Source organism: Mercenaria mercenaria, chromosome 10, assembly GCF_021730395.1.
Source record: "Mercenaria mercenaria strain notata chromosome 10, MADL_Memer_1, whole genome shotgun sequence".
NCBI lineage: Eukaryota > Metazoa > Mollusca > Bivalvia > Venerida > Veneridae > Mercenaria > Mercenaria mercenaria.
Window position 1 is genome coordinate 33,330,532 of NC_069370.1, and position 15,497 is coordinate 33,346,028.

The 15,497-nt window shown below is 33.3% G+C and overlaps 1 protein-coding gene across 2 annotated transcripts in view; it reads left to right on the plus strand.

Annotated features, from left to right (window-relative positions):
- The window catches only part of LOC128559864 (uncharacterized), a 44,857-nt gene that overhangs the window by 25,024 nt on the left and 4,336 nt on the right, over positions 1-15,497 (plus strand). For both annotated transcript variants that reach the window (XM_053552662.1, XM_053552661.1), the window contains exons 3-7: positions 1,256-1,368; positions 3,171-3,297; positions 4,054-4,230; positions 4,995-5,129; positions 5,501-5,542. In XM_053552662.1, coding sequence (XP_053408637.1) covers positions 1,256-1,368; positions 3,171-3,297; positions 4,054-4,230; positions 4,995-5,129; positions 5,501-5,542 — 594 coding nt within the window. The remainder of the gene's footprint in view (positions 1-1,255; positions 1,369-3,170; positions 3,298-4,053; positions 4,231-4,994; positions 5,130-5,500; positions 5,543-15,497) is intronic.

A 15,497-nucleotide genomic window follows, 5' to 3' on the forward strand; every position in this document is an offset into this window, starting at 1 on the left:
AGGCGCCACTGTACTTTCATTAACATTTGTCAAATGTTTAAATATTAATGAATTTGAATCTATTTTCAATTACCTCCCTTAGTGGCTCTAACTATAACAGTATTAAAATTTGTTCTTTTCTTACATGTACCATGTAAATGCGCATAAGATCAATTTGAAAAGCTGTTTTATCTGTTTCAAGATAAAAAAATTAAAGCAATATGGACCTTTAACACATACATTAAGTCAGCATACATAAATTGTTCACATTGAATAACTTAGAATTATAAAGGCTATATTATTATTACTCTCTTTTTCACCGTCATGGCGATCGTTTTACTAAAGGTATATAGCACAATGTCATATTCAGTAGACAATAATTGATTTTGCTATTGAAAATTTTAATTTGCATATTTGCCCACGGATGAAAACATACAAACATTTACGGCAATTTTAGAACTACCGACTTGAAATAAGTGTTCTTTATCAATATATCATAAACCATTAATCAATATTTTATACGGTCTGAGACCACTAAACGTCACGTTACCAGGAAGGATTCACAAACGTGTTTTCGTTGCCAAGAGACAGGAAAATGTTGTTGCAATGTTATGAACTTGCCATCCACCTGGAACAAACGGAAACAATACATGCAAATAATGCAAGTTATATCAATTTATGCTATGTATTGAATGAACAACATAGTATTATATACACAAAACTTGCAAAGCACATAGATAATATATATTGTAATACCATTAGCGGAAGACATAAATCTCTGGTACATGTATCTATTAATAGCTTATTGTTTAAATTAAATTATATAAATATATACATGTAGTAGGTTATACAGCACAAAAAAAAGGAATATTTATGTACATGCATGATAATTTTCCGATACACATTCAATATTTAATATCAATACTTAATTTAATGCAATGTTTTAAAATGTAAGATTTGTTAAAATATCTTTGACAAAATTGATCTTTAGTCAAAGAAAACCATGCAGTCCATTGCGCTATTGTGTACTGGGAAAAAAATCTACTTTCTACAAGCATATACAGTTCGCTTAATACGTCAACAATTATTGTTAAAATCGTCAGCATTGTATATCCAGTTGCAGCTTTAAAGTAACTTAACTTCGTTTATGACACGACAATATAGACTCCACTTTGACAAGTTAGATTATTAAAATAGTACAGTCACGTGATTTATGACATTTTGAAAGGTTCTGATAAGAAAAATCAAAATGTTTTGGTGGTGAATCTTTTTGCAGGTTGCTGGTACATAGGAAAACACAAAGCAGTGCTTGCATACAACGTTAGTTTTCTTGGACGGTGCTATGCAGCATGTGGAAGTACTGTATACATTGGTTTAAGCAAATCAGGCGTAAGTAACGAATTGTATGAAAACTATGTTTTAGTTGCCATTTTATTATTGCTTTAGATTTCTACTTCAATTATACGAACTCTATCATATTAATGTAATTGCATAAAAGAAATTTAATAATTGAGGTTAGGATTCACGAGTCTAGAACATTGAACTGGTAGCATTTATTTGCTTCAACTTTCAAGCCGAATTTCATTATTTCATTAAATCTAAGTACATTCGATTTGATTCTAAATCCAATTTTACAGGTATGAAGGGCATCAGGCGCTGCATCAGAATAAAATTCACCATAATAACCTGAATAAATCAAGATGCAATATTCAGGGTTTCAGAAATCCCATGTCCGGAGCTCCGGGGGCTACCAAAAATTCAGTCGGGCTACTACCTTGAAACTCCGTATCGAGTAGCCCGGAAATCAATAATTTAGTCTTCAAATATAAATTTGATAGTTGTCTATAATCCCCTTGTTTATCAAGAGATACATGCCCGAGGCTTTAATTAACACCTTCTGTCACAATCTGCAAACAATAAACCATTTAATCGTACCCGCAGGCAAATGTTTGCAAAAACGTGTGCAAGATTGATTTTAGACTGATCCAATAATATCAAAGTCGCTGATAGGTATTGTTTAAAACATTATGTAAACCAGTCGTAAAATTACGTCATTTTAGCGCCACCTGCCAAAGTGAACTTTCAGTTTCGCTGACCTCAAAATTTATCAAGCGATCAGAAAGAACAGATATTTGATTTTGAGGCAGTTTAGTGCTTACAATGATTGTTTATGCTTTTCAATTTAAATACTTGCCTAACATGCAAAAAATCGACCATGATTTTGCAAAATATCAGAAAGTATACAGAATTTTGGACAAACATAAATTCGGATAAGTGAATACACAGTGTCAAGAAACTGAGAGACGTTATATACGCGGTTCATGTCTGTTTATTAAACCAGGCAGATGTTTAGAATCAGACAGGATCAACTTTAAATAATTTTTAGATAAATTACAATTCACAGAGCGCTAAGTTAGTAAGTTCTAAGGAATTTGCAAGTTTATAAAATTGATTTGCATTCCTTTTTTTTATTGTCATGTTGCAGTAACTATCCGGAGTACTCCTGATGATATTTCTCAGTTTAAAAACATGTAGTTTTATCTTTTAAAATGAGAAAAAGGATTAATGATAATTGCTATTTAAGAGAACAAAATTATCCACTGTAGTATTGAAGCACAGTAAATAAACCGAAATGGCCATTGCCAAATAAACTTAAATGTTCGGCCTACCAGATTAAAATTTTGGTAAATAAATTTGCAGATTTCTGAAACCCTGAATATTGCAAACTGTATTACAACAAAGAGCTTGTAATGTATAATGCATAATCAATGCCTATTTGACAGTTTAACATCCAGCTTAAAGGCTAAAACTGTGGCTGCCACTTTTTCCGTTTCTTGTTAAACCCTATTTAACATAATTGTTTTCTCTAGTATTTATCTAAACATTGAAAATTGATAGGCATATTAGAAAGTGTTATTGAACCTATTGCTTTTATTACCTCATTTAAAAGTTCCTGTGCAGTATCAAAAGTAGCGCTTTTCTAACCATATATATACGCATATAACTTCTACTTAGATAGCTGTTTCATCTGTTTTAACATAAAATTAAAAGCCTTATAGAACTTTAAATGTTTGATTCAACCCTTACCTTCTGTTGCAGTTAATCGTACTACTATGCCCTTAAAAACATTTGTGCACGATATATATGAAGTTTGAAATATAAATCATATGTAAATACGATTACAATTTCAGTGTTTTTGTACTGACACGATAACTACGAAAGGTAATCAAGTATCAAACTGTAAAGCACGTTGTGGTGAGCAGTATACACCGTGTGGAAGATATGACTACATGGCATTGTACAAAGTTCATTTGAATGGTGACAATATGCATTTTGCCTTGTTTTAATATTCTCTATTCAAGCATTTTGAAATATGCTATCAAAATAACAGCCATACAAACGAATGAGTGATTGAATAAAACACAGAAAGACTGAATCGGATGTTGATATAGCTTATTTTAAGTTTGTTGAACTAAAAACCATCAAACCGAGGGCACTGTTTCACATTTAGAGAAGAATAAACATAATGGAAATATTTTGTTGAGCACTGGGTAAACTAGCCTTGGAGGGCGTTTAAAATGATTACGTTGTCCAAGAAAAACATGTCTCTATTAAAAAACCCTCTTAATTGGAACTGATTAATACTTGGTCTAATGAAACTGGATGAATTTCTAATATTGACTATTTTCCAATTGAAAAGAAAGATAAACTTGTAAGACTGGTTGTCTGGACTACATGCAAACATCATATGACCATTTGGAATTCAAATATGTAAATATACTGGCTTGCATTCCGATTTGTATTTCTGGTCCTTTTTTACCATGGTGTCGGTGTTTTGTTATCTAATAATAATATTCCACTTGAGAATGTGCCAAACGGCAAGTGTAACCGAGTTTACTTTAAACTTGTTGGATTGCGTTCTGTGCTTCGAAAAGATCTTCTTGTAGAATTGTTTCTTTTGCATCATCATAATAATATTATTATTAAATCGTATAAATGAATCCTTTAATATTTCAAAGTCGTTACCAGCAACTGAAATGGGAAATAATATGTATATTAACCTTTTAATTAAAGATAATGGTATTGATCGGCTCGACGATGAGAACGAACTTCCATTGAACATATCTGTACATAAATGTCTGGGACGCAAAGGTCAAATTACATCTTCAGAAAAATTGATATCAACACGAAATGGTACTGCTCTTTGTTGGACATGGAACACTATACGCAGAGTCATTTTAAAATATAATGGTATGAATACTGTTATAACTAATGAGACAATGATCAGTTAGACCAGTAAAACGTAGTGTTCAGTCTATCTCTAAATGAATTATTTTTAACATGTGATTTACTTTTATTACTTACTAAATTGCCTGCAAAAATGTAGCATGAATACATATATCCCTTTTATACTATAACGTCCTATGGCGAACAGAGATTGATAGCAAGGCCCACGAAAGACAAACCGACTCCAACGTACGGCCTACTACCTCCTATCTACGATTTTATAACTCCTACTTAGATCATAGTAACTCATGCTTACGACCTAATCCTATGTAGGGCGTTATTACTTATAAATATACTTTCTATGACAGAAGCTATGACCGAATTTATGTAACAGAATTCCACTAAAGCCGGTGGTAGTGGGCATGTGAGATTTCGCAGTGCCAAATACCTCTCATGAACAGACTCGATCAAACCGAGTTTGCTATTATTTTGCTTATCTGCATTCTATGCTTCTTAAAGATTTTATTTACGAACTCCTGCGTACGACTAACTAACTCTTTTGTAGAATTGGTAAATTTATGCGGCTATCTGAAGTTCTTCACACCTCGTACTCGTAACAAATCAATGCACACATTGCTATACTCTTACACCTTGGCAGGAAATGCTCTCAGAATGTTGCTTATTGGATACTTGTTCTTTTTGTCTTAAAATATAGGTGAACATTTTGAATTATATGTATACATTTAGTTATTTAATTGTTATTAATATGTTGTCTTTTGTTTACACAGCATCTTCTTTTGACGCGAGAACCTTTAATAAACTAATACAGGTACCATTCGGATATATTTACAAAGTTACAGATGGTCAAGTACTGCTTAGATTCGCAACGAATGCGCAACGAAAGAGAGCACTATGCACGGGAGGTACGAGTTTTTATATTTCTTCAACAATTTTTAAGATATGCAGCAGAAAATTCTGAAGCTTTATATTCCAGTCAACGTCCGTATTTAGATAACAATAAAAGCTTATATTTAATGTTCTCAAATATTAAAATCAATGCTAGCAAAATATTACTTCTTACAAAGGACAAAACATTCGGGGCAAGTAAAACGTCATTTCACATGCCTTTTAAAATCGCTTTTAAATTAGGAGGTTCGTTCTACCTATGTCAAACTGCAATTCCAAATGAATGCATTTCAAACATCTATCTCTGAGTTGACTGTAAAACCAAAGGAATTTACTTTATTATTCATATAAAGCACATTGTCTCACTGAGTACTTAATCTTTCTACAGATCCATTTACGCCAACAGATCATTCTGCAGACGGGAACCCAGGTTCGACTTAGTTATTATTGCCTGAAACCATTAGTTGGCATGTGTTTTACAAATAAAATAGACAATGGTTTTCGATATTTTGTCTCGTGTTTAAGATTTTTCTGAAATGCCGTTTCTATATTTAAGGAACCTCTCGATAATTGCAAATATTACATATATCTTACAAAGAAATAAATCTTATTTGCTTCCGAATATGGCATATACAGTAACTTTAATTAAGTTGTCTTGATGCTTAATTTGTGCAAGTAATTATTTACTTCAGTAAATGACCATATGCTTTCGTCAATGCAAGAAGTATTCCCCAAATATAAACAAACTTATACAGCGAAAATGATTAGAATCTGTATCAATCCACTGTAAATAAAACCGAACAGCTCTTCACATATGTTATATCAATAGACGAATTTAAGTAATGAAAAAACACAATTTCTGTACAAATACGTGTCAGTATCAAAACAATTCAAACACGTGCCAATAGTAAACCAACTCAAATTAGGGTCCCGCCTATTCAGAGGTTATTAAAGTTTCCCGCAAGAACAAGGTCATCCTATCACCAAACTTAAACGAATATAATTAATTATACTAACTGCATGTTTATAGCAACAAAACGCAGTTCGACTAATGTATCAATTCGCACATTAGAGAGTTTGCTATTTCAACCTTCGCCTTCCCCTTCAACGTCTCTTGTGAAGTTAACGTATGATGTTGAAGTTCGATTAAAATTCCTTGAGATTTCAAACTTTAGAATGAGCCTTACTTCTTTTAATCCGCCCATTCAATTCATCCGTAATTATGAACGTTTTTTTTTCGTGCATTTTGGTATCAATTGTCCGAAAGGGCGGGAATTTTAAAAAGAAAATTAAATAAAACATTTCAATTAATATAATCATCGCATGGATATTAGTGCGATTACGATAAAAAAAACAACAACGAAACAATGTGAACAATGTAAAAACTCACTGGTGTTGGTTTTATGTAAAATGATGTCAGTATACAATGCACGATTGTAAACCATACATGAGAGGAAATGAAAATGACAAGAGCTGTCCGTAAGACAGCGCGCTAGACTTTTCTCAGTGCTTGACTGAATTAGAGCTTTGCCTGTAAAAAATCAAAGTTAGAATGGGACATAACTTTGTCAATATTCAAATCAGAGTTATGGGAATTTTGTCTCCTGGTGTAGACTTTGATAGTCAATAACTATTTATGAGTTTCAAGTCAAAAGCTTTAATAGAAACAGAGATATTTGACTTTATCAAAAAATTTAACAAAATATTCTAAGTTAATAAGGGGCATAATTCTGTCAAAATTCAAATCAGAGTTATGGAGATCATTTGATAGTTAATAACTATTTTAAGTTTCAAGTCAATAGCTTTGATAGTAACAGAGATATTTGACTTTATCAAAAACTTTAACCAACGGCGACGCCGACGCCGACGCCGACGCCGACGCCGACATAGGGGCGAGTGCAATAGCTCTCCTTTTTCTTCGAAAAATCGTGCTAATAATCATATCAACGTATTCTATTGTTGATGGTGTTCTTGAAAGATAATACAGTTAATATTTTTTAAACAAGAACAGAAAATATAAAAGGCAGATTCATCCGTCATGCTGTTGGCTAGTATTTCATAGTTTTTCTTAAAGGGATTTTTTTTTACTTTGAATTGGTACTTTGTACATCGAATTCCTTAAAAGACGCGTTTTACTTGTAGACTCTCATAAACAATGTACCTGATGAAAATCTAACCTTTTAAAATGTTTAAAAATGTTTATAACATGAGCCAATATAAACAATTTATTAATACATTTAACAAGCGATTTGAAACAAATGTAAGATACTCTCGGGATATCATACGTTTTGGCATCATGACACTGTATGACTCTGTATAATGCCAAACTCTCAGACAGCACAACATATTCGTGCCAAGTCACCAAATGTGTAGCGAAACAGTCAAGAAATAAATGTTAGGTGGAGACGAAAATTATCGCACAAAATAACATGGCATATGTGACACGTATTTGTCTGAATATACTATTTCATAAGTAAAGTATGTGCAGATCCAGGAATTTTGGTTGGAGGGACATCACATTTAAAGAGGAGATCACTCATTTCATGGATAGGGGTAGGGGGTGTCACACCGAGTTTCAAGACCGATTTTCTTTGTAAAATGTAAGAATCAAAGAGGGAATTGACCCACAATTCCTCTCTGCCAGGCTCTTGGTCCGTACATGTAAAGAATGGAGTTATCCCATACGGCTAACAGGAAACTTCTCGCATCATGATATCATAGATCTGAAATTGTCATACTTCTGGTGAATTTTCCGTCTTACTAATACCATTTTATGTTTATAAAATAATTAAAACGCAATTGTCGTATTAAGTGTCCGACAGAAAGGATTGATTTTATTTGAAAGTGAAATAAAATGTTCCGCCAGATGATAATCGCGCGGTATTATTCATTTTTCAAGTAAAATGACTGTCATGCCATGTGCCTCCAAGCAGAATTCAGTCTTTGATGGCGAGTATGTGGACAGAGTAGATGTAAAAAGACTGAAGTTTTGACTTTCGTGATATCACATCTTCGGACGTTCAAAACTTCACTTCATACGACAAAAAGGCCCATCTGGTATAATCGATACCGCCTGGAGACACAAATATGCCGTAGAAGTTACAGTTTGAACAAAATCTCAAAGTTTCTCAAAATCAGTTGATAACTTCATACTTCCAGGTTCAATTCAATGTATTTAGTTAAAATCATTAGCCATACAAAGCTTCATTATTCTTATACTTATTGATAGCGTTTCGCATCGAATTTAGTCTAATTATACATATGGATAATCGAATAACTTAATAAGCAGAAATCCTGAAACTAAGCTTTTTATTTCACATAGTAATATAGAGAAGTCTTAGGTTTACTTGATATTACATGGAAAACTTTAGTAGCAACGTCTGATATAAATAAAATACGCGCATATCGGTGACGTTTTACCCCAAATATATATGAGAGACGTTGAAGGGGAAGACGAAGGTTGAAATCTCAAACTCTCTATTGTCAGAAAAGTCATAAAACTGCATGCATGGATAAAGAGGAAACATACGAGGGTTGTCCCAATATAGCGTGACAAATTTTATTTGAATAATTTATCAACGTCCAAACTTAATGAATTTACAGAAATTGTTAATAATTTATTTTCAAAGATTTTGATCAAGAGCTTATGCGGAAAAACGCTATCTTTAAAAAGCATTGGACTTTTCTTATGGTCAAAGTGGTATAATGTAACCGGCGCAGCCCAAAAAATGGTCCGTTTTAATAGGCTGTCTTCCGTGATGCTTGTCTCAGTTTCCGAACAACCCGTTGCGTTAGGCACTAAAAGCCCGTACACATCAACGTCATATGTAAAAGTTTTAAAGATCTGACGTTGCGTATGCATGTGCAGTGACAGTTCTCACAGGTTAATCTGCTTCTAGATTTACGCGAAAACGGCGACGTCAACGGACAAGGCGGCGCACAGAACCGTCATAGAGTTTTGTGTCGGCCTCGGAATGACACCAGTTGAAACTTACAAGAAGATGAAGACTGTAGACAAGGATAAAAATGTGTCGAGAGCTTTAGTATACAAATAGCATCACAGATTTTCAGACGGGACGACCGATGATAAGGACAAAGTGAATGTTGGTAGACAGTTAGACTTTGTATATTTCCCGCAGTTAAAAGACCATTTACGGGGCCACAGATTTGATGATCTGCATGATCTTATGTTAGAGACACAGAGGTTCAACCATAGTTGAGTAGAGACTGGTATCAACGTGCGTATACGGCATGGGTAAAGAGTCACAGACTTTGACGGCGTTTTAACGTTATTTTGGCGCCGAGACCTGCGCCAGTCAGGGATATGTGATTGTGTTTGAAGTTCTCTGTATATCTCGTTTTTAGAGATACTGATATGAAAATATATGTATTAACTCATTAAAGGTTATATTATATGATGGTAAAATTTTGTTCATATAGTTTGTACAGTTTCCAAAACACGCAGTTTGTCACGTTATTTTAGGACAACCCTCATATATGGGCGAAGTCTACATACTCAGTCTTTATTTTGTCAAGGACTTAAATTTATTCCTTTGCGTCATCACTGATTTTTTGCTGCCTTTTTTATTAGTTTATGCATTAAAATCACAACCCTGCAATCACGTGAAGTGATTATAAGTATCAACGAAACTAGACCAAAAACAGTCATATGTTTTACTGATGATCTGAATACAGACAAAGGGCTTTAATATATATAGATAATATGTCGTGCGCTCGAGATAAGATGTCGTGCGCTCGAAATAAGATGTCATACGCACGAGATAAGATGTCGTGTGCACAAGATTAGATGTCGAGCGCTCGAGATAAGATGTGGTGCGCTCGAGATAAGATGTCGTGCGCACTATATAAGAAGTCGAGCACTCGAGAGAAGATGTCGTGCGCTCGAGATGATTTAATATTGAAAAAATAAATGCATGTCCTTAACATACCGCCGTACTTACTTGTATACAACGTTATCCCGTCGTTTATATGAATGAAAAATGGTTGAAAAAGACGTTAAAGCCGAACACACACACACAAGTTATCATAAAAATGACATTTTAAATCGTTTAGAATTGTAAATGCTAGTCAAATATGCTTAGCCGTTTGATAAAAAGAACAGAAAGAATTTAACACCTTTGGATTTATTTGTAAAATGTTCTACAATTGGCCTCTTGACAAAAAGCACAGCTAGCAATAACAGAGGATAAACTTAAATGCATTTTACAAAACATTAGATCCGGCGTTTTATTGTTTATGCAAAGTCCCCATACATCAAGGTTGTGCCACTGACATATGCTACTTTTTATAACTGATATTGATGTTGATTTAAATTTTAAAAAACGATGAAACTGACGTTAAAATTTGGCACTGTGACTTATTCAACAGACAATATGTACAAAAATAGATATGGCTAAAAAATGCAAAGGGTTGCTTTCGGTATTTCCATCGGTTTTCTCATTTGTTACCATGTAACTTTTTTTAAAGGCTGTAAAATATTGCAAAGTTTGAAAATCAAGTTCAAAGTCTGAGACTATTTGAAACATATTCAAGATGGTTTCTGTCATCGTGACCTTCACTTTTTCTTATTGCAAAATAAAAATGGATATAATTAAAAAGTGTTTAGATTGATTTATGGTCCATGTTCAATGCAAGTCAACTCTATGCCTCTTAAGGTATTGAACCCCTAATGGTAATGTTTAAAAAATGGCATTTGCTTGGTATATTCTTAAAGTTGACCATGTTTCGCACTGTGTTGTAAATTTTAAACAATTTTTACCGTGCCGCTTTTTGTAAATTTTGTATAATTTATGGTATTTCCTCAAGCTCAAGTAGAGACAAAGGACTTCGGACACTATCATATGCTTCTAGCCTACATTTTAAATGCAAATTTCTCCTTAAGTATTTAAAAAATACCCAAAGCGTTTCGAGTCAGTGATAAACCAATGTATTAGTTAATTTATTACAGCAGAAACTGATTTGTATCTGTTCCTATCAAGATGTTTTTCTTATTTTATCTGGGCCAGGGTATATTTTCTTGAAAAAATAAAATGTTTAATTTCCGTGAAAATATAATGTCATCAATTTACGGAAGTTTTAAATATTTGAATTCCAGTCGAAAAAAGTGACAAAATCTGTTTATTTAAGGAAAAAATAACATTTTAAGATTAAAATCCTATAAATAAATAAAAAAGGGAACGATATTTTAGCAAACAACCTGTACTTGATTTATCTATACACTGTTATAATGTAAAGTAATTGACGCATTACATGTGTGAATAGGTATACATGTATAAGTGACCGGTCAGTTTTATTACAGTGGTTCAGGTAGTTATTTAAGTACATGTACATGTCTGTATAGCTCTGTTTTAAGTGATGGCAGATATTTGTGTGATGTATAACATTAATACTAAGAAAAGGCAGTAATCTTATCAAGGCCGTAGGGTGGGTTCTTGCTTAGGATAAGTACCAGTGGCACACATCATAATTGAGCCGCGCCATGAGAAAACCAACATAGTGCAATTGCCACCGGCATGGATCCTGACCAGCCTGCACATCTCCGCAGTCTAGTCAGGATCCATGCCGATCGCTAACGGTTTGTCTTATTCCAATAGGCTTTGAAAGCAAACAGCATGGATCCTGACCATACTGCGCAGATGCTCAGGCTGGTCTGGATCCATGCTGGTCGCAAAGCCACTATGTTGGTTTTCTCATAGCACGGCTCATTTCGCTTAAACATGAAATAAAAATGTATCCGAAATGACAGTTCTTTCTGAGGCTTGCCTAAGGAAGTTGGATCGGAAAAAGTTAAATCGGAATAAGTCTGACAACAACCAATCTATAGATAATGTTGTCTATTCAGGGCTGAAGTTGTGGGCAAACATATTCGAAATGTGTCATTTGTAGGGCTAAAGTTGAAGCAGGTCGTTGTATAAAAATTCCACCTGAAACTCGGCTGGACCGTTTAGTTCGTTTTCGCGTCTAGCCGTATTTGTATATGCCATCTGAATGGAAAGCGACTTGACACATCACTTTCGTGGCATCACAATGAATGTGAAACCGTCACTGATATGACCTGCCAAGAAGCTACTGTTCTTGACCTATGCATCACAGGCATAGCAATGCCAAGCTTTATTTCTGTTGGATAGACTAAAGTCAGAATCAGATTAACTGCTGTGCACATATTGCACCCTTTTTGTTGTGTTTAGGCCTAGTCCGCCGCAAAGAACAATCTTCAATTCAGTTTTTACTGAAGGAAGAACATGAAGTAATGAATGCGTGTCATATGTAGTATGTGTCTAAAAGAAATAAATATAAATGCACAGGAAAAGATGAAGAAATTAAGAAATGAAAAATATATAAAAAATACAAAAAAAAAATAATAAAAACAAAATGGAAAACAAATTACATCCTCATCGCTAGCGGTGTGCGCGTCGCGAGGAAGGCATGCAGAAGATTACCTGGTGTGTTGCTAGTATTTTACAGCACACATTTGCCAATCTACTACACAAACAAACAGGATATGCCAATGAAAATTTAACCCAATGAATAATAATGAATTAAAAGTATTTGCTTCTCTCACTACTCTACATGTATAACATGCCTATATGTGCCCATTCAAACATTTGTATAGTATTTTAGTTACAAACAGATGTAAAAATATGTGACTATCAAATTATTAAAAATGAATATAAAAAGTATTGGTTACTTTACATTTGGGAACACCCTGTAGTTATATTTTTTGTTTAAAAGTACTGCTCCACCCCTTGCATCAACACAATAGTCACAGAAAATGTGTATAATTAATATCTACATATGCTGGCCAAATATGGTTTTGATGCACGGGGGGGAACAATGTTCTTTAAAGCAAAATAGCTTTTATATGTATATAACAGGGTACGTAATTCTATTTAGAGCAAAAATTACCATTTTATGAAACAAATATTGAAAAATTTGATTTTAAGAAATAATCTCAAATATGTATTTTGATGGTATATGTAATTAGATACTTATTTCTTAGTGGTTTATTTTTCACTCTTGGAGTAGGCAAATTCATATAGAAAGTGTCCGAAGTCCTTTCAATGTGATGACCACTATCTGAAACACTTACAGAGAATTTATTACAGCATTAATTTTGATAAAAGAAAAAACAAACTATTGTTAAACAATTATAAAACACAAAATAAAACTGTAAATAACATTTTTTCTAAGGTGCCTTAAGTAAGCAGATTTAATGCGACAGAGTTCTAACTCCAACATTGAAAAATTAAGGTCGAATCCTCTGGGTCAGTTTTGAATTTTGCTCACTTCATTCAAAAATAACCTTGGGGCATAAGTAAAACCTACCTGCATTTCTTCCACAATATGTAATCTAAAGAATGAAGGCAAAATAGAGAACTTTTACCGCATGTAACTCAGTATTTTTAAAGATGTCTAACTCTACCCCTCCTGATTCAGAGGTAAATTCACTTTGATCAGCAAGAAATCGCTTATAAAATGACAATTTTCCTCTGTTGTACAATACATCCATAATAAGTCTTGAAAGAAGTAAAAACTTTCTAGGAAAAAAGGAAAATATGGGAAAAAAATTTTGGTTCCAGTGGGGCTTGAACCTACGCCCCACTGAAATTTGCAGTCAAAGTGTTTTTGAACTTTTTTCTGTCTGTTTCTAACTTCAATACAAATACCTAGGCTATTGTTATCATTATGTATGTACTCACTTGTATCTCACTTTTATTTTTGTGTGAGTGCAACCGTTCAGGTTGCTAAATCCGGGGCCACAATTTGAAAAAAGGCAAAAAATCAGGGATTTTTAGTCAGTAATATTGTTGAGTAGACGTTTAGACAGGGTCAACACCTGGTCCCGGTACAAATTCAAATGCACTGGAAAGTGTTTTGGCCGAAGCGATGAATTGTATTAATCTAGAAGAAACAAGTGGTTAAGAAAAGTATGCCTTGAACTCCGGATAGAAACTGAAGGAACTCGCAACAAATACCTTCTATTATGGTAACGATATTGAAAATGAATCTCCAGCAGAATCCCGTTTTTTTGTATGAACCATGGTTAGGTTGTCTCATTAGTTTGTTTCTATTGTATAGATGTGGTTAATAAAAATGAAACTTATGTCCACATTATTCTGAAGGTATTAGACCCGTAATAGAGAACCTCCTTTTGAAGAGTATTCAATTCCTACCATAAATCTACTTTGACTTAATATTTTCGGGGTGGTCTTCGGGGCGTAGGTTCATGCCCCACTTAGACCTATTATTTTCCTCTTATTTTCCAGTTTTCTAATAAGTTTGCACTTTTTTCAAGACTTATTATTGATTTATTGTACACAATGGAAATTTTTCACTTGTTAAGCGAGTTCTTGCTGTTCGAAGTGAATTTACCTCTGAAACAGAAGGGGCAGAGTAAAACATATTTAAAAATACTGAGTTACATGCGGTAAAAGTTCTCTATTTCGCCTATACTCTTTCGTTGAAAGAAATGTAGGTAGGTTTTATTTCTGCCCAAGGTTATTTTGAATAAGGGGAGCAAAGTCTAATACAGTCCCACAGAACTCGACACTAATTTGTCAATGTTGGAATTAGAATTCTGTCTCATTAAATCCGTTTACTTGAGGCACTTTAAGAAAAAATGATATTGACAGTTTTATTCTGTGTCTTATAATTGTTTACCAAACGCTTGATGTTTCTTTTATCAAAAGAGCTTGAAATAATATTATAAATTATATAAAATATATAAAAATCGGCACGGTGTAGCTGCTTAAAAATTGCAACACAGTGCAAAACATGGTCAACTTTAAGAATATACCAACCAAATGACATTGTTTAAACATTACTTTTAAAACATACCTTAAAGGTGGTCAATCACATTTAAGCAAAATTTAGTGACATTTTTTACTTTTTATATATTCTGTTAGAGATTTATTTAAGAAACAAAAATACCCATTACTTAGAGTTAGATCCCTGTTAGAAATGTATACTTTATTGATTTTCATAAAAATTTGTAATTACTCCCCTTTAATATGAAAATATTTAAAATGCTTGGTATTTCTTTTTATTTCCATATAATTCTGAGTTTTACATTCGCATTGGATAGATATACCAAATATTTAACAATCTGAATCAAAAGGTAGGTTTTAAAATGCATGTAGCTTCTGAATTTCATTTTTTTCCATTCTATCTTGGTTGCGCAACCAAGATAGGCAAAGGGAGGTAATAATAATTTTTCAAACTTGCATTTCTAATGAATTCAATCTATATATGTAATTGTTAATGTAATTATTTTACGAATATAATACAATATATCGGTTAGTTATACATTTTCTTAGGTAAAGTATGTTTATCACATTTATACTTATGATAAAATAACTCGATCT